The 26328-nt window shown below is 39.2% G+C and overlaps 1 protein-coding gene across 12 annotated transcripts in view; it reads right to left on the reverse strand.

The window, feature by feature from the left end:
• KMT2C (lysine methyltransferase 2C) overlaps positions 1-26328 on the reverse strand; it is a 244175-nt gene that overhangs the window by 146645 nt on the left and 71202 nt on the right. For all 12 annotated transcript variants that reach the window (XR_014796194.1, XM_084897474.1, XM_084897473.1 and 9 more), the window contains exons 3-5: positions 10802-10943; positions 4784-4984; positions 1046-1194 (exon numbers count right to left, since the gene is read on the reverse strand). Coding sequence is in view for 11 of the 12 variants with exons in the window: in XM_084897474.1 (XP_084753600.1) it covers positions 1046-1194; positions 4784-4984; positions 10802-10943 (492 nt within the window). In the remaining variant the exon portion in view is untranslated. The remainder of the gene's footprint in view (positions 1-1045; positions 1195-4783; positions 4985-10801; positions 10944-26328) is intronic.

Here is a 26328-nt window from a genome sequence, read left to right on the forward strand (position 1 = left end):
ACTACTATCAATATACAATTCAACTTTATTCAAAATTCCAGCAGCACCATCTCATGAGTATGCATTACTATCTACACTATTAAAAGAGAAATATGCAAACTGACTGTCACTTCATGGTGCCCACCAGCCAATCAGGAGTGAGTATGCAAATTAACCTGACAAGTCTGATGGCAACCCCACCCTCCAGCCGCTCTGGGCCTCTGGGCATCACGCACGCAGGCGTGGACGCCTGCTATGAGGGACGCCTGCTATGAGGGGGAGGGTGGGAGGTAGAGGGAGCTACAGGAGCGGCCCTCTAGCCAGAGTGAAGACTGAAGGCAGCAGCCAGAATCAAGGCCTAGATCCCGGGTGCTGAAGGAAAACGGGTGCTGGCAGCCAGGGGAAGAAAGGCCTATGTACAAATCTTCGTGCAAAAGGCCTCTAGTTGTGTTATAATGGGATACCCACACGGCTAAGAACTAATATTCTTTACCCCTACAGTAAATATACCACACTGCCATGTTCCCTAAATTTTCACACATATTTTAAAATGTCCTCTGTCTTCAACTGTCAGATCACCATGGCATTGCTGCTTACATAAAAGTAAATGCAGCCCTGACCGGTTTGGCTAAGTGAATCGAGCGTCAGCCTGCAGAATGAAGGGTCCCAGGTTCAATTCCAGTCAAGGGCATGTATACCTTGGTTGTGGGCACATCCCCAGTAGGAGGTGTGTAGGAGGCAAATGTCAATGTCTCTCTCTTATTGATGTTTCTAACTCTATCCTTCTCTCTTTCTCTCTGTAAAAAATCAATATATTTAAAAAAATAAAATAAATAAATGCAAATATTTATGAAAGCATCTAGTCCAGGGTTAGCTCTGTGCAGATGCTAACTAAATTAGCTCAACATAATTAGACAATGTATTTTACCTAAATAGGATACTTAACAATGACATTTTTTACAATGTGATCATAATTATTTCTAGATGAAAGGTATTTACTATGAAGTTGGTAATTCACTAAAATTAAAGAATCAAGAGGTAGTGATGATTGAAGACCAGCTCCTACCTGTGGGATCAAATAAGGCTTGGACATCAATGGCATCGGGAAGACCGACAAGACTGAGCTCATCCCATAATTGAATAACCTGGTCATCAGAAGCAGTCTGCGTGCTCACACTCACACACGGTACTGTATTCTGCTGAGGAGACCGTTCTCTAGGGAAATAAAATAAAACTGATGTGAAAGTGGTAACAACCAAAATGTTTCATTTTATAAGTTAAACATCAATTATTGCCAGGTCATCTTTAATTTATTAGGCATAAGCTGTCATAAAACAACTTTTAGAACACATCTGTTATTACTCATACACAGTGTAAAACGTTTGTCATGTAAGCAACAACTAAAAAGTCTATAAATAAGTAAAAAAGGTAAAAATCACAGTTTCACATTTATTTTGCCATTCTATAATTATTTTTTTAAACTTGTTATATATATATTTTTTTATTTTTTTTTTATTTTTTTAACTTGAGCTCTAAAATTCTTATCAGGAGCCATATTTTATCATATAAAGTAAATATTCTCTTTGGTCTTTATTTAAAGCTTATAAAACTTAACTCATTCAAATCAGAAATTTAATTTGCTTTTCTGTAAGTGAGGTCTACCGCTGCAGAGCTGGCAGTTGTTTACGTAAAAAAGGTTATTTCTCGGGGGAAATGAAAATGCACTAAGTGTGAAGATGGAGGCGTGAGAGCAGAGCATGTCATCTGGAGCTGCGTATGGTCCCTTCGACAAATCTCGGCAGCTGGTCTGCCGCAGGTTCTCTCTACCAAGACCGCACCTCACAAGTCAGAAGTAAAAAGGCAAAAGCAAAATAGCCACCAGAGAGTTGGAGACAGGAAGAAGATGATGTAACAGCAAAAACCATAGTATACAAACCAACATTGAATAAGGTACACAATAAATGGGAGATTTCAGACTTCCAAGGCCCTTAAACTTCAGGTATTAAGATAATTACATAAATAACGACTGCTATTGCATTTAAACATGAAGCGTGGGCATCCAGGTAGCTGTCAGTAAAATGCTATGTCTCCTGTGGCACAGTATCTGACCTACCACCTGGATTAAATGCTACAGAATTACGCACTATGGAATATAGATCACAACTCACTGCCCTTCTGTCTGCTGGGTATTTACCATGACTCCTATTAAAAGAATATCAACACACTGACCAAGGTACTAAACTTTTATACCTGGAATCATTTGGAAGAAAAAAAAGTATTAACATATTTCAGTAAATATATTTAAATATCAAACCATGTAAAAATAACCAATATGTTTTATATTCAGCATTAAAAATTCATAGACTTAATTTTTTTTTAGAAAGTTTAGCATACTCTGCTATCTTTAAATTCTCGTTTTTCTAAATGTCCACAGAAAATAAGAACAAACTCTTTCCTATAAATATAATCTCCATTCCTACAAATATAGTCTTCATTATTAATCATTATTATTTTATTGGAAGGGGGAAAAACACTAGTAGCCCATTTATAATGACTAATATACCATTTTTGACATGTTTCCTTTGTACCAGTCTTTTGTGGGAGGATAGGTATAAAAACCAATGGGATAGCTAACCAGTCTATTACTAACCAGTTCCTAACCCAAGACTTAATCAATTTCCCCTTCAGGTTTTCAACCAGTTTGTATGTATGCACCCAATCAGTAAGATGCCAATGTCAACCCTAAAGATGACAGCAACCCTCCTTGGGAAAGAGAATCAAGAGAAGCCAGATGAAGAACATACCCCCAAAATTTTAAGTATAAACAAAAGGAAAGTAGAAATAAACCCTTTATTATATAGCTTTCTATTTAGCAAATCAAGAAGGAAGAACAATTTAAAAACCTCCTTTACAAATTAAAAAAAAAACAAAAAACAACTAGCTGTTCATCTAATTTACAGCCCATTAGTTACATATTCTGTAAATATTTAAAATCACTACCAACCTAAATTGTTTTCTCTTAAATGATTTCCAAATTTTATAAATGTGCTTTATTCCTAAGATCCACTAACTGGCTTATTAACATTACTTAATAACTTGGTAAACTCTAAGTGTGCATAAAGACTTTCATTAAACCAAAAAAGGCTATTTTTACATAATAAACATCTTAGCTCATAAACATTTTCACTAAAAATTAGCTTATAAAATAAGTAAGTATTGAAGCCCAACTGTATTCCACAGAACAGGTGTTGACATAATTGCCATTATTCAATGCAGAACATGAAGATATAACCTGGTCCAATCCATAAATTTGTGTTATTGATGGACATTGTAATGGGGGATGGGTATAAAAACCAATGGAATGGATAATCAGTCAATTACTAATGGGTCCTAACCAGCGGCTCAATCAGATTTACCTGTCAGGTTTCAAGGTGCTGATGTCAACCCTGAGGACAGCAGCCCTCCTTAGGATTACAGCAGTCCTCCGTAGGATAAAACCACTCATTTTATCACAATGGGAGAGCTGGCGTGTATGATTAAAATATCGAGACTCCAGATACAGTACTTCTAAACTTCCTTAAACTGTTCCACCTTAAACTCTTTTAAAAGATTCTCTCTTGTGATTGTTTCATTTCCTACTTCAAGTCTTCAAGGCATTGGCAACAGTCCAAAAGAAGGAACCAATCAAATAGGTACAACACAACAATGCCTTAGAACTGAACTCTGGAGGGAAGCCAGACAAGCACTCGGAGGATGACATCATCACCCTCCAGGGGCAGAACTGGCTAGCCTTCCAAGCTAATTAATTTTACACTTTCTCGTGGACCTCAGAAAATCCTGTTCTCTTCACTACCAAAGCCAAATCCAAAGACTAATAAGATGGCCTTTAACCAAACCTGTACAACATATACTAAAGAGATTTTTAACTTTATTAGACAAAAGTGTTTAATATAAATATATAGATATACAAATATTTTTGTTTCTTTTTTTAAAAAAAAGAACATCTTTAACTTTAGAAAGGGCATTCTCAGCATATAATTACTACTTAGAAAGAAAGCAACTCCACACTATATTGTGATAAGAGTTTACAAGACAGCTCAACATTCTCTGAACCATAAAAATAAATCAATAAATGGTACATAAAGAACATTAGTGAAAAACACTTTGATTTTGCTGTTCTCTTATTATATTCTTACAAACCGTAAAACTTACTTAGAGAAAGAAAAGACTTCATTAATTTTTTTAAACCTTCTTTTCCATTTACATTATGTTCTTTAAAGTTCTCTTCTACAAATTAACTTTTTGTGATCACATTGATTTTAATATACTGTTAAGATAGCAAATTTTTAAAAATAAGAAATTTTGAGAAAAGGAGTGTTTGTTGGTTTAATGCTGAGTCATAGAGACCCTATGAAAGTTGAAAACATGAGAAACTGTTCAGTAACACCATTTATACAGTCACAAACAATGCAATAAAGAGAACTTATATAGTCATAATGCATTCCAGCCACTTAAATTAAAATTGCTTACTTTTGCCCTAGCCAATTTGGCTCAGTGGTTGGAACATCGGCCCTTGGGCTTAAGAGTCTCAGGATTGATTCTAGTCAAGGCCACATACCTCAGTTGCAGGCTGGATCCCCCTGACCCCAGGAGAGGTGCATGTGGGGGGCAACCAATTGATGTGTCTCTCTCACATCCATGTTTCTCTCTGTGTCTCTCCCCCTCCCTTCCACTCTCTCTAAAAATTAATGGGAAAAATATGTCCACAGGTGAGGCTTAACAAAACAAATAAAAAATTGCTTACTTTCTCTGTCCTCTCTGTTTTCGTGGTGCTGAGTTCTGAATTTTCTCACAGGTCCCATTGCTGTTGTCATCCATGTCCTTCTTGCTACAAGGCTGGTTTTTCCACGGCAAGATAAATCCAGGCGTTATTCTAAATTGTCTTAGGTCTCCTTGTCCTAAGGAACTTTTTTCACCACAGTAACAAAAAGCACAGAGCTGTTCACTGGGAGAAATGAAAGTAAAGGAGACAGAGAAAGTGAAATTTAATTTTTCAAAGTGACAGCTACAGGTAGCTGAGTTTTAAAATTAAATATTGTGTTTTTAGTAAGACATTTTTAAATACTAATATGTCTACAGCATAAGAGCAATTAAGTTTAATAACAATTATACATTTGCAATTCTACTTTTCCACAAGGTATTTTTTTAAAATAACAAACATACCAAATCAAAAATTATATTTGAATTTAGAAACACGATTTTCTTTTAAATATGATTTAAGAAACTCAAAGTATTAACAAGAATAAAGGAAGTAAAGCTAAGACTGGGAAAAAGGATAGGGTTTAATGGCCACACAATTACAGACCAGCTCTAAAACAAGTGGCGACAAAGTTTTTATTTAAACACCTGATAGGACGTTCTTTATGCATGATATATTACCGCACACACAGACACAGGGAGAGATACGAAAACATAAATGTAAGTGGTTTCTGGGCTGGACAGTTAACCAGGGAGGAGTGAAAAGGGTTCGACAGGAATGGGAAAGGATGAAGAATGGGAGCAAGGAATGGGAGAGCAGAGAAACCGTTTCCTAGGATACACTGTAATGACAGGTACCTGACATTATGCAATTATGAAAACTATGTAACACAAAGAATGAACCCTAGTGTAAACTATGCACTTCAGTTAGTAATAATGTGTCACATCTGGTGTACCAGTTGTAACAAATGTGCCACACTAGTGAACAATGCTAACAATAGGGGACATAGAGGCAGGAGAAGGTTGGCACTGGGAACTCTCTACCATCCGCTTGATTTTTCTGTATACCTGAAATTGTCCTAAACAATAAAATCTGTTAATTTTTTTAAAGAAACTATTACAAAAATTAAAAGACAAGGACAATATATGCTGGTGGGGTGTATGCTTAATGAGGGACCTTAGAAAGAACAGAATGAAAAGTACTCTCTCTTGGATATATTTCTTTTCACCACTCATTTACAACAGCTCCACCCAAATCTTTCTTCCCAGGAATCGAAGTTTCTGCCATCACCTCTGCCATATCTACCCATGAACTTCATAATGCCTTGCATTAAAAGGTGATAGAAATAATCTCTTTTAGGCAATTTTTTATTTGAAGAACTAATTGGCTTTATTAAATGATTCATGAATGGGGCAGTATCCCATCTAGCAACTAGAAGGGGCTCTCAATAATTATTTTTATCAACCAATTTGATGTGTCCCTCTCATATCCAGGTGTGTGTTCGTGTTCGTTCTCTCTCTCTCTCTCTCTCTCTCTCTCTCTCTCTCTCTCTCTCTCTCTCTCCCCCCCCCTTCTTTCTCTCCTACTACCCTCCCCCTTCTACTATCTCTAAAAATCAGAATTAACAACAACAACAAAAGTGAAGGTGTAATAAAATCATTCCTAGACTTATAAGACCTCAGAAATTTTACCATACAATAGGCCCGCATGAAAATATTTTTAGAGAAGTACTCAAATTATTGAAGCATTAGGAAAGGTAATAAGAGATGTAGGAAGAAAGTTGAACATCTCAGAGTAATTTGTTAACTTTGGGGGGGGGGGGTGTCACAGAAACAACCCCTGGTCTCCACTTCAGATTTATAAAGCTGCAGAGCACTGCTCCCTCCTTGCCACCAACACTTGCCAGACAGGCTACAAATTCACATCTGTTGGCTACACGCCCCTCTGAGAGAAGCTGCAGGGCCACCAATTCACCCACAACTGAAGGACAGGCATTTCCATACAGAGATACGATACAAGCACCTGCTGCATCTGGGGAAGAGGCCCCCTTATGCCTTACAAACAGGATAAGAAGAATTCAACAAAAAATTTAAGAAACTGAGAGAAACCAAGATGGCAGCATAGTTAAACACCTATACTGCTGCCTTGCACAACAATTTCAAAACTCCAACTGGAAGACAGTGGACATCATCCAGAACCACCGGAAAACTGGCTCAGTGGAAAGTCTACAACTAGAAGGAAAGAGAAAAAGACACTGAAACTCAGAGGAACTGTGGAGGACAGAGGTGCAGAAACCCACGACACGGAAAAGGCAGGCAGCTGAATATGCAGCTGGCTTACTCACGGCACTGTTAGCTTTCTCATTCGGGAGGGAAACAAAACCTCCCGACTGCACTGAACCCCAGTGCAGAGACTTTTGGACACCCAGACTCATTCAGGGAGAAACTGGACTGTCTGGCAGCGGGCGAAACTTGAGAGCAGCCTTCTCTCAGAGGGGCGTGTAGCCACTGCCACGGGACACTAAGACACACGGGCCTCTTAGAGAGGGGCTGATGGAAACCAATGCTGTCTACTCCACCCAGAGACTCTACCCCATCCAAGCTGAGCACAGAAGCTCTCCCAGTGGAGACACAGCTGATCAACCTCCCCAGTGATACTAACAACAATCTAGGCTTAACTACAACAAGACTATGCACACAGCCCACAAAGGGGCACACCAAGAGTGTCCACCTCAGGTAACTGGGGAGACTGAGCCACTGGGCCCTGCTAGGACACCTAGCATACAAAGCAACTCCATCAACTCAGGGAAGCAGCGAAAATGTGAAGGCAAAAAGGGAGGTCACAAATGATGGAAATAGAGGAAAACAAACGAATGAATATAGAGTTCAAAACCACAGTTATAAGATTTTTCAAGAACTTTCTAGAAAAGGCCGATAAATTTAATGAGACCCTTGAGGATATGAAAAAGGATCAACTAGAAATTAAGCATACACTGACTGAAATAAAAAATATTATACAGAGACCTAAATGCAGATTAGATGATCCCAAAAATCAAGTCAAAGATTTGGGATATAAAGAAGCAAAAAACACTCCTCTGGAAAGGAGAAAAGAAAAAAGAATCCAAAAATATGAAGATAGTGTAAGGAGCCTCTGGGACAACAAAGCGTACCAACATCCGAATTATGGGAGTCCCAGAAGAAGAGAGAGAGCAAGATACTAAAAACCTATTTGAAGAAATAGTGACCCGAAAACTTCCGCCACCTGGTGAAAGAAATAGACCTACAAGTCCAGGAAGCACACAGAAACCCAAACAAAAGGAATCCAAAGAGGACTACACCAAGACACATCATAATTAAAATGCCAAGAGCAAAAGACAAAGAGAGAATATTAAAAGCAGCAAGAGAAAAACAGTTACCTACAAGGGAGCACCCATAGCTGATTTCTCAACAGAAACTATGCAGGCCAGAAGGGAGTGGCAAGAAATATTCAAAGTGATGAATAGCAAGAACCTACAACCAAGATTACTCTACCCAGCAAAGCTATCATTCAGAATTGAAGGATAGATAAAGAGCTTCACAGATAAGAAAAAGCTAAAGGAGTTCATCACCGCCAAACCAGAATCATATGAAATTCTAAAAATATTCTTTAAGAAGAGCAAGAAGAAGAAAAAGGTAAAGATAAAAATTATGAACAACAAATACTTATCTATCAACAAGTGAATCTAAAAACCAAGGGAATAAAAAATCTGATGAACAGTATTAACTGGTAGATATAATAGAATCAGGAGCATAGAAAGGGAGTGGACCGACAATTCTTGGGGGAAAAGGGAAGTGGGGGGTGCGGGAAAAGACTGGACAAAAAGCATACACCTATGGATGAGGACAGTGTGGGGGAGGTAAGGGCAGAGGGTGGGTTAGAAACCTGGTGGAGGTGAGCTATTGAAGGGAAAAAGAGGGACAATTGTAATAATCTGAACAATAAAGATTTATCAAATTTTTTTAAAAATTCAAGAAACTAATGAAGGCTGAGTATCAAAATGTAAAACATCCATGACCTACAGACACAAGAGGAATCTGTCTTTGGATTTCCAATGTGCATGGGGAAGAATCCCAAGGATGTACCAGTCATGGTACTACCCTGTTTCCCTGAAAATAAGACAGTGTCTTATATTAATTTTTTCTCCCAAAGTTGCGCTAGGTCTTATTTTCAGGGGATGTCTTATTCTCGGGGAAACACGGTAGCTAGTGGAGGGGAATCTGGAAAGTCACAAAGACCCACCCAGATTGTCTCTCCCATTTTTCTTGGGAAACAAAAAACTTAGGCTGGTGGGAAGACAGCAAAAATCACCATGCTGCTGAAACCAGTTTGGCTCAATGGATAGAGCATCGACCTATGGACTGAAAGGTCCCAGGTTCAATTCCGGTCAAGGGCATGTACCTTGGTTGCGGTCACATCCCCAGTGGGGGGTGTGCAAGAGGCAGCTAATCGATGATCCTCTCTCATCGATGTTTCTAACTCTCTATCCCTCTCTCTTCCTCTCTGTAAAAAATCAATAAAAACTATATTTTTTAAAAAATCACCATTCTGCAATGGTGATGACCAACTGTGGATGGAGGAATAGAATTGGAGGTACTTTTAACTCTGGACAAGGAGCAAGACTACCTCCTGGACCCAGTTCTCCCACAGCTGGGGCAATGGCGGGACCACTGAGAATACCAATCCCTGAAACCTAAGGGCACTGTGCCTAAGAATCAATTTGAATCAGAACAAGAAGCATCCTTCCTACCCACTCTCCAGTGGAACTCACACATCACTAGTGGGAGCACAGAACAGTACAATGCATGAGGAAACACTGTGTTTCCCTTTAAAATGATCTCTCTCTCAGGCATTCGCCCAAATGAAATAAAAACCCTATGTTCACACGAAAACCTAGAAGAGACTATTTACACCAATTTTATTCATAACCTCCAACAAATGGAAACTGCCCAAATACTCTGTACTGAGAAATGCATAAAAACCACCATGGTAGGCAACTCCACAAAACAGAACCCTACTCAGCAATAGAAAGAGAACAACCACAACATATGCAATCACACAGATAAACCTTGAATGCATTGTGCTAAGAAAAAGGATAGATACTTGATGGTTCCACTCACATGATGTATTTGCACAGCCAAAATGATAGGGACAGCGAATAGGTGAGTGGCTGCTGAGGGCAGAAGCCAGGGTCAGGAGTGACAACAATGGGCTTCAGAGAAGTTTTGGTGTGATGGAACTGTTCTGTTGGGGTTTTGTTTGTTTGTTTGTTTGTTTGTTGTTGTTGTTTTATTGATTTCAGAGAGGAAAGGAGAAGGAGGAGATAGAAACATCAATGATGAGAGAGAATCATTCATCAGCTGCTTCTTGCACACTCCCCCCTGAGGCTGAGCCCACAACCAAGGTACATGCCCTTGATCGGAATCGAACCCGGGACTCTTCACTCCACAGGCCAACGCTCTATTCACTGAGCCAAGCCAGCTAGGGCTGGAACTGTTCTTTACCTTCTGGGGTAGGGGTTATAGAACTGAAAATGAAATGCCACGGATTGAAGAGAGATGAAAATATAAGACTTTAAAAAAAAAAAATCAATCAAAACTGTAAGTTTCAAATTCTTTCAAAACTAAATTCAATAAAGAATAATGAAGTCTGAGCCTTAATATAAGGAAAACCATCTGAAAAACAAACTATAATGTATAATCAATAGGGAAAAAAATTATCAATCTAATAGAATGCAGAAAAAAGCCCCGCCTTCTTAATTCACTCACCTCCATTACCTTGGCATGGCCAGACCAAATGATTTCCCAGGCCTCATATGGCTCTTGGGCCAGACATTCTCTACCTCTACGCTAGAGTATCACTTGGTTCTACACCTGAGCCCACAGACACCCCTCCCCACAACTACACAGAGAGGCATCAGCCTGAAATAAATGTAAAGCTACTAAATAATAAAATGCCATCCAGATTCACATCCTAAGCTGCACTCTCCTGTTGCTCATCTCCGACCAGCTGCACTCATGCTCTAACCTGATTTTGGCTTCTACACCAACTGAGACCAGGGAGCTCGCAGACTCTTCAGACACAGAGCGTTGCAGGGCTGGGGCCAGCCGCTTGCTGCCATCCGCCTCCGCCTCAGCATCCTCTTCTGCAGACTGTTCTTTGATTTCTGCTGCACAGTGAACAAGAGAATAGAAAGTCATTTTTGCATTTATATTAATCTTTGATGAATTTACCGATAAAGCAATTGTCATAAAGGAAAAAGGATAATACAATGACAATACTTCACTAACAGAGGAAAAGTTTATGACATGATTAATGGCATTGCTTATATATTTATTCTCTACTGCAATATGACAATCAAATAATGTAAAACATGCCATGTTTTTTCGTTGTCCTCAAATTACAATTCACTCTAAGAAGTTTCCTCCTAGTAGGAACTGTTATAAACTGTTCAGGATTATAGCAGCTTGAATATGGAACAAATGTATTCCAAAGTAACTCATTAAAAAAAAAACTTTCTTCACAATTTATAAATTGAGATTATGGTTAATTTGAAACAATCATTGTGCCCTCTAATTATCAGCCACTCTAAAAGCTAAATAATTGAAAAGAACACACCTTCACTTTATTGCCTTTTCAACTATCGTCAAGACTTACCCCAAACACCTCACATGCATGTACTTTCTAAGGAGGCAACGGAACTGCTGCAAGGATTTTCTAACACGATAGATCACCCTTCCTATCTTTCTGCTCTGCAAACAGAAGTCTTGGCTTAGACCTCTAATTTCACTCAGATCTCTCTGCACCCCTACACACACACACAGTCCCTCAAGCTCCTCCTCTCTGCCTGTCCTCCTCCACCACCAAACTTTATGAGTGACTCCACCCATGCCCGTACCACAGCAACCACCCTCTCCACCACCCAGGGCAGCAGAACCAATAATCGAAAATTCAACTGACACCAACGACTACCTCTTCCGCCTTTGTAAGCAGGGGGTACAACAGGTTACGTTAGGCTCTGGTGTCAAAAAGACTTGGTCCCAGGCCTGGCCGGCGTGGCTCAATGGTTGAGCATAGACTTAGGAATCAGAAGGTCACAGTTCAACTCCCTGTCAGGGCACATGCCTGGGTTGCTGGCTCCGTCCCCAGTGTGGTGTGTGCAGGAGGCAGCTGATCAATAATTCTCTCTTATAATTGATGTTTCTCTCCCCCGACTCCTTCCCTTCTCTGAAGTCAATAAAAACATTTTAAAAAGAAAAGATCTGGTCCCAGATACCAACTCTACCAACTACTAACTATAGGTACAGTCATCTGTCTCAGCCTCCATCTACTTGCCCATAAGTTAGAAGATGCTAACATCTGTCCCTGCAGCTGGTTTCTCTCAGACCTCAAAATGCGGGTACAGCCCTCTCCACATGTGCTCTTCTGTGAGGCACTTAATTACTATCCAGGTCTCAACAGTCTCCTCTGGATTCCTAAATTCACATCTCTGACCTGCTTTCTTCTCCTGAGTTCCGGATCTAATTTCCACTGCACACGAGCCACACCCAGCAGCTGGAACACTGACCCTCACACTACATTTGATCTCTAATTTCTGGGTTAGCATTTCAATGAGTCCCCTACCTTTGGGACTATCAGAGTCTTCTAGATTAAAAATGAATGTTAGGGAAATATTTTGACAACTGAATAATTTGGAGAACTACTTAATTGTTTGGTTAGAAAAGGGGCAAATAATTATAAATCCTGTCAAATAATAAAACTAATGGTAAGATGAGGCATCAAACAGATGGTTTTGTTTTTCCTATTTAAAAGAACATGTTTCTTTTTAAAATTGAAAGAGGAAAGTCGGTCCTAAGTTACATTTTTGTGGAGTCTATCAATCATGGCACCTGCCCTGCCTACCCCAGCCACAAAATGGATGTAGAGTACCTAAAATAAAAACTACCGACATAAAGTACACCCCATCAAAAGTTATAAAAAGATCGCCAAATTTTGCTACATTAAAATTTTTAATTTATATACAACAAAGCCCTCCCATGAACAAAATGAAAAATATGCACAGATTGGAAGAAAATAAATGTAACCTGTATACCCTAAACGGTATTCAAATCCAGAGTATGTAAGGTATTCCACAGATGAGTAAGTCACATAACCAATAGAAAAATGGACAAAGGACAAAACCCATACTTCATACTTCATTCTCATACACTATATTTCTCAAGGTTTGTTTTGTTTTGAATAATATTTTTTTATTGATTTATGAGAAGGGAGAGAGATAGAAACATCAATGATGAGAATTACTAATCAGCAGGCCTCTGCACATCCCCCCACTGTGGATCCAGCCCGCAACCTGGGCATGTGCCCCAAAGACCAGGAATCAAACTGTGACCTCTGGGTTCATAGGCCAACACTCAACCACTGAGCAACACTGCCTCCCAATGTTTTTTGCAGCCAAGCCTGACAAGTTCTCACCATGAGAAAATGACCAGAAGTGACCATGCAGCTTCTACCTCCCCTGAAAGAACTAACCATTCCCCCCTTGCCCATGCATGGAACATAGACCATCAGCCACCTGGGTGTGGCACCGCAGGTGAGAGCAACGTGCCAAGGGACGACAGAGACATGAGATGGAAGGAACCTGGGACCACAGACAACCAGAGGGAGCAAAGATGCCCCATCAGGAGGGACCTCTCACTCTCAGAAATATTACACAAGACCAAGTTGTTTTGTTTAAGCCACTGAGGTCTCTGTCTCAGCAGTTTAACCCATGTCCTAACTAACAAAGAAACTGGTATCAGGAGTGGGGAAATGCCACAGCAAAAACTTCCAATAGGTGGTTTGATGACCAGGCAATGAGAATGGTGACACTGGAGTTTAGAAATCAAATGACTCTTCTTATGTTATATCAAATATGTGCCAGATCTTGGACCTGCAATGACATGGAAAGAAGAGCGGGTATCTACAGAGCCTGCAGATCTAGGGGAAAGCTTCTGGAAAAAGCCAGGATTTGTACTGTCGGCCCTCAGTGCTTTTATAACCAAAGATACAAAGCAATACAGAGCTGTTAGAGTCTCTCTCTGTCCATTACATGCAGAGTCTTGTACAATGACCACATGTAAAATCCCTGCATGGAAGCATCTCACTTCTGCCCAGAGATGCCCAGCGCATGTGTGGGATACACTTTCGGGCACCGTTTCTATTACTAGATAAGGAGAAGAAGACTGTCTCAGAAGCTTGTAGGACTGACCCCAAGGGACCGGGGTCACAGGCCATTGCCGTCCCCTGGAAAACTGTTCTAGAGCAGCTCCATTTGGCTTCCACCCCTAACCCAGTCCCTCCACAGGGGTGGCCTGCCTACTCACTACCACTCACAGCTTCTAGTCAGAACTTTTCTTCCCCTCAAAAAGAAAGTACATAACAAAACTTTTAACATTCTTAGATTTGTGTTTGTTTGTTTGTTTGTTTTGCTTGCAACCAAAGAAAAGCAAGTAGGTACAGGGGTCTTCAAACTACGGCCCGCGGCGCGGGCCACATGCGGCCCGCAGAGGAGTCTGATCCGGCCCGCCAGGTTTTTTGGGCAGTGAGCGCAGCCAAGGTGTTACAGTAGGAATTAGTAGTTCATGTAGTCCGGCCCTCCAGCTCTCTGAGGGACCGTGATCTGGCCCCCACTTTAAAAAGTTTGAGGACCCCTGAGTAGGAGGACAGTGTCCCCCTCTCTCTCTCTCTCTCTCTCTCTCTCTCTCTCAAATTAGACCTAGGAGGAAGCGGGCAAGGTTAAACATGAATGTTAATGGTAGGTTGGTAATTTTCAAGTACACAACCTTCTGAAATTAGGTTCTCTACATTTCACAAGGAAGAAAAACAGACTCTTAACTATAGGCTTTTCCCCCCTTAGAAATGGGAGCAGGAAGGAATAAGCCTGAATTACAGAGAGAACAACATAAGACAGGCTCCAGGGGTCCATTCTGTTCTCTCTCTTCCCCTCTGCCCATGTCCCTTACCCATGTGTACTAAAGAAACAGCAGGGACAGTGGGTTTGGTTTTACTTTTGGTTTGGGTTTTGTTATTTTGGTCCTTTTGTCTTTACGGAATAAGGAAGACTCTTATACCTGCTTCTCAGAGAGCTGATCCAGGAACAAAATAGAAAAAGAAAAAGGCACCCATAAAGAACCTATCTTTTTAACTGTCACTCTTCATCCAGTGGAATAAGTTGGGTCTTACTGTCCATCAATGTCAAAGCAGGACAACTACATATGTGTTTGTGTCCCTCTCTTCTCCTAGCCCAAGTGCTCAGAAGATGTCAGAATGTCAGCAAGATGTGGAACACAGTGTTCTAGATGAAAGGACTACCAACCAGTGGCAATTGAGGAAACAGTTCTGACGCTGGTTGCCAGTTATCAGATTATTACTGAAAATGTACTCTTGAACACCATCCTGGGCTGGTCCCTAAAGCAAGGAACTCCACCTCTGGGGAGGAGGCGGGGAGCCAGAGAGGCTTTTATCCTCAGCCCTTACCAGTACTTAATCTGGAACCACTAGGTGTTGCATGTGTGGGGTTAACGACACTAAAGAACCCATCTGATAGGGGGTTCCTAAGCAAAGTTGACCCTCACTTAAAGGCACAGCTTTGTGCTTGGCAAGTCTTTGGGGAAACAAATGTAAATGAGATACGATGGCAAACGAGATCTAAAGTTGTCATTCCACCTCTGACAACTGTTACTTAATCCTAAATAGTTGGTTCTGACAAAAATTTAATGAATAGCAAAACCTATTTGTTGGGGTATTTAAACTTAAAGTCTTGGAATTGAATAGTCCAGAATTTGCATCCTCGTTGAGTCACTTGCTAGCAATGTGACATTGGCAAGTTACTTAACCACATCTCAAGTTCAGTGTGCTAATTCTTTAAAAGGAAGCTAACTACCCATCTTGTGTGGCTCAGTGGTTAAACAATGACCTATGAACCAGGATGTCATGGTTCGATTCCCAGTCAGGTCTCGTGCCCTGGTTACAGGCTCAATCCCCAGTGGGGGTGTGGAGGAGGTAGCTGATCAATGAATCTCTCTCATCATTCATGTTTCTCTCTCTCTCTCTCTTTTCCCCCCCTTCCTCTCTAAATTCAATAAAAATATATTTTAAAGAATAAAATAAAAGGTAGCTAATTAATACCATCTAGTATAAAACTGTCTTTTGGATCAGAAAAGACAATACATGCAAAGACCTAGCCCCCTGCCTGAAGTATGCAGTAAGTGTGGTTATGTGGTTGCTATTCTGATTATCCACATTCACACACAACTAGGTATTAACTTGCCCATCTAGTTGGATAATACCCCCCAGACATCAAGCGCATGACATCAGATCCCACGTTATGAAACTGTTGTGAAAAGTAATAGGAATGAAAACGTATTCAGCACCTCTTGGCCTTGTGCGAGGGAGTTAATAAATCGCTGCTTTACAACGATTTTTCACCAAACAAAATAATTATTGACATACTTTACATTTTATTCAAATGGTTGCCAGTACAGAAATAGAATCAGGATCCTTATCTGTAAGGAGTCTAGTCAGGAGACAGCAAAAGGTAATGCCAAGATGCAGTAATTGTCGAGGTGGAAGTCAGGGTGGGATGAGAGGTAAGAGAAGAGATGAGGAGTGCAGCTGAGAAAGGAATGAGAAGCCCAGCTAAGAGTTTTCTCACTTCACCCTTCCCTTTTAAATAATAATAATATCTAACATAATATTCTTATTTAAACGATAAGGAAACTAAAGTCTGAAAAAACAAGAAGCTCAAGATCACTGGCTAACAGCAAGCAAAGCTGGGAGTCAAAGCCAGAGGGCGCTCTTTCCACCAGCACGCAAGGTAACAAGGCACTAAGGCACCTGGCACAGCACCTGGCTGGTGTGCAGGAGCTTTGCGGCTAAAGAGAAATGTTCTCTTTCCAAGGCTGTGTTACTGAGGAATGTTTGTTGAATATGAGATGAAATCTGAAAATACAGAGTTGCTCTCTCTATTTTTTAAGCACTACTGAATTAAGATTATAGAGAAAACACCTCACAGCCAAATTCACAGAAATAAAACATTTTGATTTGGGACAATGATGAAATTATTTCTCTCAAAGGTTAAATAATTTATTTGAAAGGGCTGCATGTGCCCTATTAATATATTCAGCACACTTTCCAACATGACAGCGTGATAGACTATAAGATGTCAAAAAAAGGCCAGGGCCCAATTATGGCCTCCCTCATTAGCACACAGTATATGCTCTCAAAGCAGCATATCTTTTAATGAATTTCTAAAATGCATTTAATCAAGTGTTCTAGATCTTGGAGAGAGAAGTTACATCTTTATTTTCAGTAACCTTTGAGATTTGGAGTTCTAAACAGCCACTTCATTATGAATGCACACAGCAGAGCTGGTATAGCCATACCTGTGTCTCGACACCAACAGGAAGCAGGTAATTTCTTATCACATTCAGTTTTGCAGATATCTTAAAATATCATTTACCTTCATCTCTACTCCTAAATTACAGTAATTGTTTAAAATTAGATTTTATAATTATGGGTGATTAAAAATCACATTACAAAAATTACAAATTTGGTTTTTTACTATTTTAATCTTACCTATATATATATAGAAGCCTAAGAGACCAATACGACCGGTCGACCAGTCACTCTAACACACACTGACCACCTAGGGGCAGACACACACATTGTCCCCTTGTGGTCAGTCCACTCCCAAAGCCAACTTCCCAAAGCCAATCTCCCACAGTCCCTCCCCCTGGCCAGCCCCGATCGCTGGCCAGGCCAAGAGACCCCACCAGTGCACGAATTCATGCACTGGGCTTCTGGATAAATATAATTATCTTTGTAGTCTTATATATCTTATCCATTTAAAACATAGGTTGGAAAAGAGCCTGCCAAAGGGATCAATGGCACAGAAAGCATCTCTCATAGGAGACAGCACTTGCACTGGACTGCGCTCTATGAAAACAGGCACCAAATCTGTTTTCAAACCAGAGTCTATCACAAAACCTGAATGACACTCAATACTTGTTAAACTCATTCTATACCATGTAATATAAACTGTGCAGACAAATCTCATTATACACATATACATAAAGACTTACAAAAAGCACATAGAAAGATACACAAAATATTTTAAATTGGCTAATATTTACTAATCACATTAGTCAACACTAGCAAGTTTTACTAGTAATCCAAACAATATGCTGGTTTCTATTAAGTAGAATAAAAATTACTTTTCTCTCCTAACTCCCTTTACCTCCACAGAATGACAATACTTTTCATGCTTCTTTTATACTAAGACTACAGAAGAAAATGTGTCTAAGAGAAATTGTTTGAATGTGTCCTTTTCTTCTTTTAAATAGCAGTGGCCAAAAGAAGTTGGAGTTTCGACAGTTCCACTTTCTGGATGTGTTTGTATCTTACTGAATCTAGCATATCTACTGTAATCAAAATATTAGCACTACTGCAGAAACAGAAAAAGAATTAGCACTACCACAGAAACAAAAAAATAAAAACACAAAAAATCAAACATTTTATTTATCTTACCTTTATTCACTAAACTACGTAAAATATTGATGCTGATTAATAGTATGAAGTAGCCACTTATTTTCAGAGCACAGAAAGACTTTAAATGTAGCAACTAATACATACATATATATATATATATATATATATATATATATATATATATATATATATGCAATCATTCAACCACTCAACCAGTAGCTATGATGCGCACTGACCACCAGGGGGTAGACACTCAATGCACAGGCATGGAAACATGAAGCAGACTGATGAATCTCAGAGGAAAGGGGAGATGGGGGAAGGCAGGAAGAGATTAACCAAAGATCTTACATGCATACTAGGGCCTGGTGCATGGATTCGTGCACCGGTGGAGTCCCTAGGCCTGGCCTGTGGGGATCAAGCCAAAGTGGGCAATCCAACATCCCCCAAGGGGTCCCAGATTGCGAGAGGATGCAGTCCAGGCCGAGGGGACACACACCCCCGCCCCCCCAGCCTCTAGTAAATACATAAAAATGTGGCCTCGTTGATGTGGGTCAGTGTCTGAATGTCAACCTATGAACCAGGAGGGTCACCAATTCAAATACCTGTCAGGGCGTTGGTCTGGTTGTGAGCTCAATCCCCAGTAGGGGGCTTGCAGGAGGGAGCCAATTGCTATTTCTCTCTTTCCATCCTTTTCCCTTCCTATCTCTCTAAAATAAATAAAAACATTTGAAAAAATAAGTAAATGAATAAAAATGTGAAAGATTAGATTTCTCTAAGACGTAACCCTTTTTTATGAGCACTTTTTTTCTTTTAGTCCTCGTATATAAAATCAATCAATATATTTCTACAAAAAAGCTATCAAACACATTGTCCAACACACAAGCACAGATAATCAGTTGTACGAGGAGGTAAGTCCACATGAACAAGAATGGGCAGAACAGCCGAAACCGGTTTGGCTCAGCGGTAGAGCATCGGTCTGCGGACTGAAAGGTCCCAGGTTCGATTCCGGTCAAGGGTATGTACGTTGGTTGCGGGCACAGCCCCAGTAGGGGGTGTGCAAGAGGCAGCTGGTCGATATTTCTCCTCATCGACATTTCTAGCTCTCTATCTCTCTCCCTTCCTCTCTGTAAAAAATCAATAAAATATATATTTTTTTAAATGGGCAGAAACAACTGAAGCAGAGCCACAGGACTTTAGATATTGGAACAATCAAGCACAAACTTAAAACCACCTGTATTGACTATGTTAAAGGTAATAAAACCCACACATTACATTTTTCAAGAGAGACTAGAAAGTATAAAAAGTAATGCTGCAAATTTTAAAAATAACAAGAGAATTTTTTTAAGTGTAAATGGGCTCAACTAGTATATATAACAACAGATTAGACAAAGCAAGACAAGCGTAAGAGAGCTAGAAGGTCTAGAATGATCTGTCTAGAATACAAGACAGAAGTCCAAAAATAATAAAAGGAAACAAAGAGAGGATAAATGGCAACAAATACGGTGAGATACAGTATGATGAGCATTTAATTAGAGAGAATGAAGTATGGTATAAAAGCATTACTGGAATATATAACAGCTGAGAATGTACAAAAACAAATGAAGTTTTCAAGAAACCTCAAATACCAAAATGAAAAAAAACAATGAAAATATAAATTAATAACAAAAACAAAAAAAGGAAATCTGCACAAATACTTGGAAATTTTAAAGATTCTGTCAAGCACCTGCCAAATCAAAGGGGAGATCAAAGCTAAAACTAAAAACCACTCAGAAAATAAAGCTAGTAAGAATAATATCCAAACAGAAAGGGAAACACCGTAAGTCATATTGAAAGAAAAAACTCACCAGCCTTAAACAATTTATTTTTTCGTTTAGTAATTAAGGAAGATGAATGAACCAAACATTACTCCATAAGCTGAAAAGGACATCCACAAAATGTCTACACCTCACATGATACAAACAGTGAGTTTAGCAAGATTGCAGAGTACAAGGCAAACATACAAAAATAAATCATAGCTTTATAATCAGAAAGCAGTTTTTGAACATGTATTATTTCTGCCCTAGCCAGTTTTGCTCAATGGATAGAGTGTCAGCCTGTGGACTGAAGGTCTCAGGTTTGATTCCGGTCAAGGGAACATGCCCAGGCTGTGGCCTCGATCCCCAGTAGGGGGTGTGCAGGAGGCAACTAATCAATGATTCTCTCTCATCACTGATGTTTCTATCCCTCTCTCCCTCTCCCTTCCTCTTTGAAATCAATATATATATATATTTTTTTAAAGTGTCTCATTTCTGCCTGGCCAATGTGGCTCAATAGTTGAGTGTTAACCCATGAACCAAGAGGTGATGATTCGATTCTGATCATGGTACATGTTCAGGTTGTGGGTTTGATCCCCAGTAGGGAGCATGCAGGAAGCAGCCAATTGATAATTATCTCTCATCATTGATGTTTCTATCTCTTTCTCCCTCTCCCTTCCCTTCCTCTCTAAAATTAATTTTAAAATATTTTTTAAACCAATAAACTTCTAGCCAGATTAACTAAGAAAAAAAGAGAAAGGATACAAATTATTAACATAAAAAATTAAAGAGGGTACATCACTACAGACACCATGAACATTAAAATAATAATAAAGGAATACTATGAATAACTCTATGCCCATAATTTGATAACCCAGATGAAAAGGACCAATTACTTATAAGACATAATTTGCCAATACTCATCACAAGAAAGACACACTCTGAATAGGACTGTATCTGTTAAAGAAATTGAATCAATAATTGATATCTTCTAAAACAGAAAGCACCAAGTTCAGATTGTTTCACTGGTGAATTCTACTAAACACTGAAGGAAGATTTTATATCAATTCTATATAATGTCTTATGGAAGATAAGAGCAGAGGGACTATTTTCTAACTCATTCTATGAGGCCAGTATACCCTAATATCAAAGAGAAACAAAGATTTTACAAGAAAAAAAAAACAAAAAACTCATACCAATATCTCTCATGAACATAGATGCAAAAATCTCAACGAAGTATTAGCAAATTAAATCCAACAAAATATAAAAAGAATTATACATCATGACCAAGTGAGATTTATTCCAAGTATGCAAGGCTAGTTCAATATTTAAAAATCAATTACTGTAATCCATTGCATCACTAGACTAAAATGAAAAATCACAGCATCATTATCAACAGATGCAGAAAAAACATTTGCTAAAATCTATTCATAATTAACACACACACACACACCTTAGTAAACTAGGAATAAAGGGGAACTTCATCAACTTGATAAAGAATTGCACAAAAAAAGAAACCTAGAGCCAATATCATATTTAATGGTGAGAAAATAGCTTTCCTAAAAAGATCAGGAGGAAGGACGGATGAATCAACACACCTTTTCAATAATGAACTTACTGGAAGTTTTAGCTACTGCAATAAGACAGAAAAGGAAATAAAAGGCATACTGGTTGGGAAGAAGGAAATAAAACTCTTTGCAGAACATCTCTGTAGAAAATCTGAAAGAATCAACAAAAAACCTCCTGGAACTAATAAGCTATTATAGAAAGGTTTCAGGATACAAAGGTTAATATACAAAACTCAATCACTTTCTTATACACCAACAATAAACAAGTGAAAACTGGAATTTAAAAATATATATACCATTAATATTAGCACCTCCCCCTCAAAATGAAATACTATTTCACCTTCATTGATTAGACCAGCGTTTTTCAACCGCTGTTCCGCGGCACATTAGTGTGCCGCGAGATGTTGCCTGGTATGCCGTAGGTGCAGACAAGATAAGAATTTTATAATTTTTCACTATTTTGTTTACTTAATATTTCATAATAAAGTAATTATAAAATACTTTCTTTGTGTTTATTTGATTCCTATTCAAGAGAATTACTTTATATATAGTCAATATAGGCACAGAGTTAAATTTTTTAACATTTTCTAATGGTGGTGTGCCTCGTGATTTTTTTCATGAAACAAGTGTGCCTTTGCCCAAAAAAGGTTGAAAAACACTGGATTAGACAACTCAATACTGTCAGGATGTCAGTTCCTCCCTATTTGAACTATATATTCAGTGCAATACTAATCAAAATCCCAGCAAGTTATTTTGTGGGTACCAACAAAGTGATTCTAAAGTTTATATAGAAACTCAGAATAGCCAACGCAAGGTTGAGTGTAGAGAGCGCCTGGGAAGGCACATGGGCATATCTTTATTTATTTATTTATTTATTAATATATTTTATTGATTTTTTTTACAGAGAGGAAGGGAGAGAGATAGAGAGCTAGAAACATCGATGAGAGAGAAATATCCACCAGCTGCCTCTTGCACACCCCCTACCGGTGATGTGCCCGCAACCAATGTACATGCCCTTGACCGGAATCAAACCTGGGACCTTTTAGTCCGCAGACCGATGCTCTACCACTGAGCCAAACCGGTTTCGGCCATGGGCATATCTTTCATTATTGTCAGCTGAATCCAGTGGCACTGGCAGAGCCATGTCCTGGAAACAGGCCTAACCAGAGGCAGGAGGGTTGTCAGCTTGACCTTCAGTCCAGGTGCCAGAGGGTGGGTTTCATTATCTAAATCCAGCCAAGCACCGGGAATGAATACGACTCGGGCCCACATAATCTCCTTTGTCTTGACTTTTAGTAAGACTTCCTGTTTTTTTCTGTATAAAATAAACACGCTGTATTGGCTCAGGGTCACTGTCCCTGTCCCTGTCTCTCCATCAGAGGACAGGGGTCCCACCCGGACCCAGCTTTTTCCTTCCATCTCTGTGTCTGTCTCTTTCTTTCATTTTCTCAATGCCCAGCAGCCCCTACTCAGGAACCGCACCGCTCTCTAGCCGAGCTAAATGTGGAAAAGAGAGAAATATTTACAGCTGAAGAAAGCCAAAGAGAGAGAAGACTGACACTACCTGATTCCAAAACCTCTATAAGGTACAGTAATTAAGACACAATAGTACTGATGAGAATTAGAAAAGCAAATCAATGGGACAAAATGGACAGCCCAGAAACAGACCTACTAAATACAGCTGACTGATCTCTGAGAAAAGAGCAAAGGCAATACAATGGAGAAAAGATGGTCTTTTCTACAAATAGTGTTGGACATCTATGCACACAAAAATGAATCTAGACACGGGCCTAACTCAAAATGAATCAGAGACCCAACTATGAAAGGCAAACCTATAAATCTCTTAGAAGATAACAAGAGGAAAAAATCTACATGACTTTGGATGTGGCAAGGAATTTTTTTTTTAGATACAACACCAAAGGCATGATAAATAAAAGAAACAACTGATAAATTAGACTTCATTAAAATTAAAAATTTCTGCTTTGTGAAAAACACTGCCAAGGGAAATAGGAGAAAATATTTGCAAAGGACTCTTATGCAAAATATAAAAGAACTTAAAACTCAACAGTAAGGGCCGAGTCCGGTTTGGCTCAATGGATAGAGCGTCGGCTTGGGGACCAAAGGGTCCCGGGTTCGATTCCGGTCAAGGGCATGTACCTTGGTTGCGGGCATATCCCCGGTGGGGGGTGTGCAAGAGGCAGCTGATCGATGACTCTCTCTCATCGATGTTTCTAACTCTCTGTCTCTCTCCCTTCCTCTCTGTACAAAATCAATAAAATATATTTAAAAAACAAACAAACAAAAAAAAAAAACCTCAACAGTAAGGGGGGAAAAACACCTTGATTTAAAAATGGGCCGAAGACTTTTAAAGACACCTCACCAGAGAAGATACACAGGTGGCAAATAAGCATATGAAAAGATATCCTTTTCTTTACTATTTTCCTTGTCCTGTGTGTTCACTAAATAAACTGGGTAAAGACCACATTATATGTTATCAGGAAAATGTAAATTTAAAAACAAGACACCATTCATACACCTATTAGAATGGCCAAACCCAAAACACTGACAACTCCAAGTGCTAAGGTGGAGCAACAGGAACTCTCCCTCTCTGCTGGTGGGAATGCAACATGCTTGGAGACAATGTGGTGGTTTTTTACAAAACTAAACATACTCTCATCATATGATCCAGCAATCATGCTCCTTGGTATTTATTCAAAGGAGCTGAAAACTTAAGTCCACACGAAAACCTGCACACCAATGTTTATAGCAGCTTTAATTCATAACTGCCAGAACTTGGAAGCAACCAAGATGGCCTTCAGTAGGTGATGGATAAACAAACTGTTGTATATAAAACAACAGGATATTATTCATCAATAAAAAGAAATAAGCTATCAAGCTATGAAAAGAACCTTAAATGCATATTACTAAGTGAAAGGAGCCAATCTGAAAAGTCTACGAACTAGGTAAAACCATGGAGGCAGTAAAAAGAACGATGATTGCCAGGGGTCAGAGGAGAGGAAGGGGTAGTCAGAACAAAGGACTTTTTTGGTGTGTTGTTTTTTTTTGTGTGTGTGTGTGTGTTTTTGTTTGTTTTTAGTATATTTTTATTGATTTCAGAGAGGAAGGGAGAGGGAGTGAAAGATAGAAACAACAATGAGAGAGAATCATTAATCAGCTGCCTCCTGCACACCCCCTATTGGGGATCGAACCAGCAACCCAGGCCAGGCATGTGCCCTTGACCGGAATTGAACCCAGGACTCTTCAGTCCACAGGTTGACGCTCTATCCACTAAGCCAAACTGGCTAGGGCATAAAAGAGTACTTTAGGGCAGTGAAATTACTCTGCAAGACACTATAATGATGGATACCTGTCATTGTATATTTGTGCAAATCCATAGACTGTACAACACCAAGAATGAACCTTAGAATAAACTATAGACTTAGGGTAATAATGATGTGTCAACATATGTTCAACTCTAACAATGTATTTTGCTGGTGGGGGGTGCTGATGATTGGGGAGGCTACGCATGTGTAAATGTAAGAGGTATATGAAATATCTCTGTACCTTCCACTGAGAACTGTAAACTGCTCTAAAAACTAAAGTCTATTTAAAAAATTAAGCTAAGGTACACAGAAAGTATCAATATAAGCATGTTCATAAGCATGTGTATACACTCACATCTATGTATTTACTAGTGTATCACTAAAATGAAATATCTATTTCTCCAACCAAAAGAACAACATGATATTCATCCTCAGAGCTGAGATTTTTATCTCTAATCCTATTCTCCCCACTAAAAAGAACTGGGAGTCCTGGGCATAGAGAATGAGGGATGGGCCTGAAGAAATGCTGTTACCGAAGAGCAGTGTTTGCACGTTTTGAGATGTCTCAAAAAAGACTCAGAAGCCGGTTGAAAAGACTCCCACTAGCTACACTCTGACGATTTGAAAAATAAAATAAAGAGATTTGATTATAATTAGCTAAATCATAATTAACCAATTGTAACTAACTAAAACAAGTTTGTGAAGCCCTAATTATATATTGATTCACAAAGAATAGTGGAATTCCTCTTCTCAAGTAACTAGCACTGCATCCAAATTTATTTTACTCATAAAGGAGAGTGCAGAGACTGGTAACAACCATCACCTCCAAAAGAAAGACTGGATAAAACATAACAAATTGATACATGTCTTGCTCCTTTCCCAATAACCACTAGTAGGACAGCATTCTCAACACTCACATCCCAAACCCCCCCCCCCCCAGAGTGCTCATTTTCATAAATACTCTTCTATTAATGCAAATCATTAAACAAATGTGTCAAGACTTGGATTTTACAGGAATAAGAGGCCTTCCAATATACCAGGGCCTTGAGACATGCACAAAGAAGTTCAAGTCTTGTAGTCAGCTCAAGCATGCTTTCAAATTGACTGCAAATGTACAGAACTCTTCTCTTTGCCTGGGTGTCTTCGCAGGTTGGTAGTTTTAACAACTGCTCTTTGTCCTTTTCTTTACTATTCTCCTTGTCCTGTGTGCTCACTAAAAGAACTGGGCAAAGGCCAAGGACAAAGATAGAGCAAAAACTACTGCACTTGGCTTTGTTTAACTTTAGTATAAAGGGCCAGGATGGGAAATAGATCATCCTGTTGCTGTTAAAATCTTGCACTAA

Source organism: Pipistrellus hanaki (genome assembly GCF_964339955.1).
Source record: "Pipistrellus hanaki genome assembly, chromosome: 10".
NCBI lineage: Eukaryota > Metazoa > Chordata > Mammalia > Chiroptera > Vespertilionidae > Pipistrellus > Pipistrellus hanaki.